Source organism: Dendroctonus ponderosae, unplaced genomic scaffold, assembly GCF_020466585.1.
Source record: "Dendroctonus ponderosae isolate FM_Combo_2020 unplaced genomic scaffold, Dpon_F_20191213v2 Dpon_F_20191213_4, whole genome shotgun sequence".
Classification (NCBI taxonomy): domain Eukaryota; kingdom Metazoa; phylum Arthropoda; class Insecta; order Coleoptera; family Curculionidae; genus Dendroctonus; species Dendroctonus ponderosae.
The window spans coordinates 11,592,314-11,595,745 of record NW_026018611.1 but is presented as its reverse complement, the minus strand read 5'-3'; the positions used below and the strand labels follow the sequence as shown (position 1 = coordinate 11,595,745).

General features: G+C 42.4%; 2 protein-coding genes across 2 annotated transcripts in view; one reads left to right on the top strand and one right to left on the bottom strand.

Moving 5' to 3' along the window:
- LOC125504283 (DNA repair protein XRCC1-like) overlaps positions 1-352 on the top strand; it is a gene marked incomplete at its 5' end in the record, with an annotated part of 2,162 nt that extends 1,810 nt beyond the window's left edge. Inside the window, 2 exon segments of the mRNA XM_048666043.1 lie at positions 1-73; positions 126-352. Of these exon segments, the coding sequence (XP_048522000.1) occupies positions 1-73; positions 126-297 (245 nt within the window).
- The window catches only part of LOC125504282 (cytoplasmic dynein 2 heavy chain 1-like), a gene marked incomplete in the record, with an annotated part of 6,919 nt that continues 3,775 nt past the window's right edge, over positions 289-3,432 (bottom strand). The window contains 12 exon segments of the mRNA XM_048666042.1: positions 289-467; positions 529-718; positions 766-962; positions 1,017-1,318; positions 1,370-1,493; positions 1,549-1,820; positions 1,870-2,099; positions 2,163-2,323; positions 2,374-2,528; positions 2,586-2,784; positions 2,834-3,094; positions 3,145-3,385. Of these exon segments, the coding sequence (XP_048521999.1) occupies positions 318-467; positions 529-718; positions 766-962; positions 1,017-1,318; positions 1,370-1,493; positions 1,549-1,820; positions 1,870-2,099; positions 2,163-2,323; positions 2,374-2,528; positions 2,586-2,784; positions 2,834-3,094; positions 3,145-3,385 (2,482 nt within the window).

Below are 3,432 nucleotides of genomic sequence, written 5' to 3'. Positions count from 1 at the left end.
TGTTTTACGTAGATGAGGCCTTGGAAGACAGCTTGGCTAAAAAGATCAAGCAGCATGTAGCCGCCTATAACGGGTACCTTCGCCTAATTATTCATTATTGGTGGCCTCCATGGGTTATTTTTTAGGATTCTGATTGAAGATCTGGTGTCTTCGATAGACATCATAGTCACCAACAAGGAAAACTGCAAAGTCCTAAAGGATATTTTACCTTCAGCGACTTGCGTCGCTCCAGATTGGATTTGGGAGTGCCACAACCGCCAAATGCTGGTTCCAATGAAAGACTTTATCTTCCAATAGAAATGTTTTTTTAACTGGAACTAATGTTTCAAATAAAATGCAAGTCCACTAAGCACATATTGATCTCTTAAACTAGCACTGCATTCCACTTGAATGTGTGTTATCTTCGATTCCCTGCTGGAGTCGGTGTATAGCGGAAATTTTGCAAAATTGTCTTGCGGCAATTTATCCTGAAAATTTTCTTCGGTTTAGCATGGCGTTTAGCAGTAAACTCAATGAAAAAATTTATACCTTCTCAGTCCAGTTTAGGTAGCAATTTGGCGTCAGATTGATGCTTTCCGAGTTACTTTTGCATGCCACTAAAACCCCGTTCTCGAGTAAAGCGCCTTCGATGAGAATGCCAGACAAAATGAGTGCATGATTGCTTGAAGAAGTCCAGCTAGTTTGAAGCACTAATTCTTCCAAAGGCACATTCGAAAACCTGAAATGTTAGAAATACAGCAGGCGTTTTCACTTCAGAGCTCCCACCTGGCAAATCCCTGTTTGGAGCATGCTAGGAAAGTATCCGGACTGAAGAACATGGACAACTTTACAGGCTGCTTGAGCAGTTCTTCAATGCTTTTCGAATTCCATATGGACAAGTGATCGGTTTTCTGCAAAAGCTCAGTCAAATACTGAGTGGGGTCTTTTGGGCCATTCCAAAAGTGAATCCAGGCTGTAGGTGTCTATAATTTGAAACTTGTTTATTAGTTGGAAACTTTGGTCCATTGAGACTTTACTTGTGATTCCCCAAGGCTGTTAGCCGCCAGTACTTCATTTGGTTCTGCTTCCTGCAGACCTTTTGAGATTTTGTTGAAATTCGCAAAATCCTTATGGATCATCTGTATTAGCGTTACGCCCTTGGAGTATTCCTCATACACGTACGATTCGAGGGCAGAAGCGCTTTTCCTTCCCCCAGGCAAGCTCAGTCGTATAAAATCGTGGCCCTGGTTGACCTTCTTCCATAAAATGAAAAATGGATGCAGAAGCTTGAAGTTCATACCGGCTGTAGGTGTTTTGGCAGTGTGCTTTTGGTAAAATCCTGAAAAGTACGTTTTTCAACCTGAAGATAAAACGGGGGTTTTTATATTACTCTTCAGCTGCTGGATTAAAGTCGAAGACATTTGCTTTTCACGGGCTTTATCAATATTTTCAGGCAGCCCAAACATAGACGGAGGATATTTGTTGGGAAACCCTTTAATGACTTGACAATATTCCTGAAAAATAAATTATTTAGGCAGAATGTTTCAACCACTTTCCAAGGAAATGCACCTTGTTTTGGCCGCTGTTGGGTAAATTAACGTTCAGCCCATACGGCCTCCATTTGTGGCTTAAAATCTCGTCTTTAAAGTACATGGCCAAGTACGTCTCCAAGATGTTCGTATCATCAACGTTTTCTATTCTTCCTCCATAAACAGCCTCGCTTAACAACCCAGTGATAAATTGCCATTGAACCCGAGTTGTATCCACGTTCCACAGATCTTCAGTTAAATTCAGCCCGGTTTGCATATCTGTATGATTGAATTCGTAGTACTTCGACCAGCCTGGAAAAAATGTGCCAACATCTGCCCAACAGCCTTGCGGTTGTTTTACCTTGCGGTATGTATTTCCGTCGTTCTTGTAGCAACGCATGCAGCATGGAAAACACGAAGAATATTCGGGCAGAAGTTCGACTCAATTTATTTTCATACTGTTCTCCCAACGATGCGTAGATTCGTTGCATGTTGTTCCCGATTCCTTGCGGCTCTTCATAGGCGATTTTTAAGCAATTTTGTGCCAATACTGCATTGAATTTTGTAGTAGATTCCGTAATGAGCCACAATCTACCAGGGCAATGGTGGGAGTTTACAGAAGGAACAGGAGAGTTGCTAGAAGGATTTGTTTACCTGAATTTGTCCGAGCAGTGGCTACTTTTCAGATTTTGGGCGAGTACAGAAAGCCAATAGGTTACCAGTTGTAAGTTCTTCAATATTAGCCACTTTCCCGATTGTCTGCATTTTTCCAGACTGGTCAGAGCCTTAGCTTCACTTCCTTCTCCCATGGATATCTTCAAAAGTAACACTTGGGTATGAAATGGGGCCTAGTGGTTAAATGTACCTCTTCAAAGGGATGATTAAGTTGCCTGGCTAAATCGCTTATTTCAACTGAAGGATCCATTCCAGAGGTTGTGATTAATAAAATCGGTTCTTCCGCACTGGATTTGGCATGGACGGAGCTTACGCTTAAAACTGGGGGATCTACCGTTCGGAGTCCTAAAGAAAATCAGCAAGTTAGCTGGACTTTTGGCTTTTTGCCCGCTCACTACCTACCTGATATTCGTAGGCAACAGATTTCGATACAAGTCAAAAGCTTATCAGGTCTTAAACATTGTACCACCAGCAGCTTTTGAAATTCTGATGCATGGCAGTGTTTGGGAAATTCCTTCTCGCACTGTGTAGATTCCATGAAACTGGTCCAAAGGTTCGTCTCATTCAACTGCAACTTCTTGTACAAATCGGGCAAAGCATTCTGCCAAAAAAAATGTTTTGTTAATGCCAACATTTTACTGCTGATTTACCTTAATGTTAAGAACTGCCGGCACAGAAAAGGGTTGAATCCATCCTGGCAAATCAGAGTCGTTTTCCTCGCCCAATTTTTGATAGGAATTATTGGCTAGGAAAAGGCGCATTTCCACCTCCGGAACCGCTATCGGAAACATGCGGCAAACCAAGTGTAAGAAAAAAGTCAATTTGTCGCTCTTAAACATCCCCCGGGCCATGTAATTGTAAATGCTTTGGAACAAATGCCGTGTCTGGATCTCTGGATTATCAGCTTGAGACTGCAATAGTTGAGATTAGCCGCGCTGAACATCGCTGTGGATTGCCTTACCTGAGTGGTTTGCAGGCACAAAAGGAATATCCTGCTGAATGCACCGGCTGATACGGAATAAAGAATGTGAAAGTTTCCAAACTCTCTGCAGGCGAAATACAGCCGGCTTCCATACGAAGATATGTCCAGAAACATCTCATATTCCTTCCGCAGGTCATTTTGGACTTTTGTGGATTCGTCCAAGGCGGCAGTCACTGCAGTGGAGTTGGATTTGGTTTCATTGAGCGTCGCCAGCAAATTCTACAACATCGCCCATCTTCACTTTTTTTCTCAATTATTGGCGCAAAT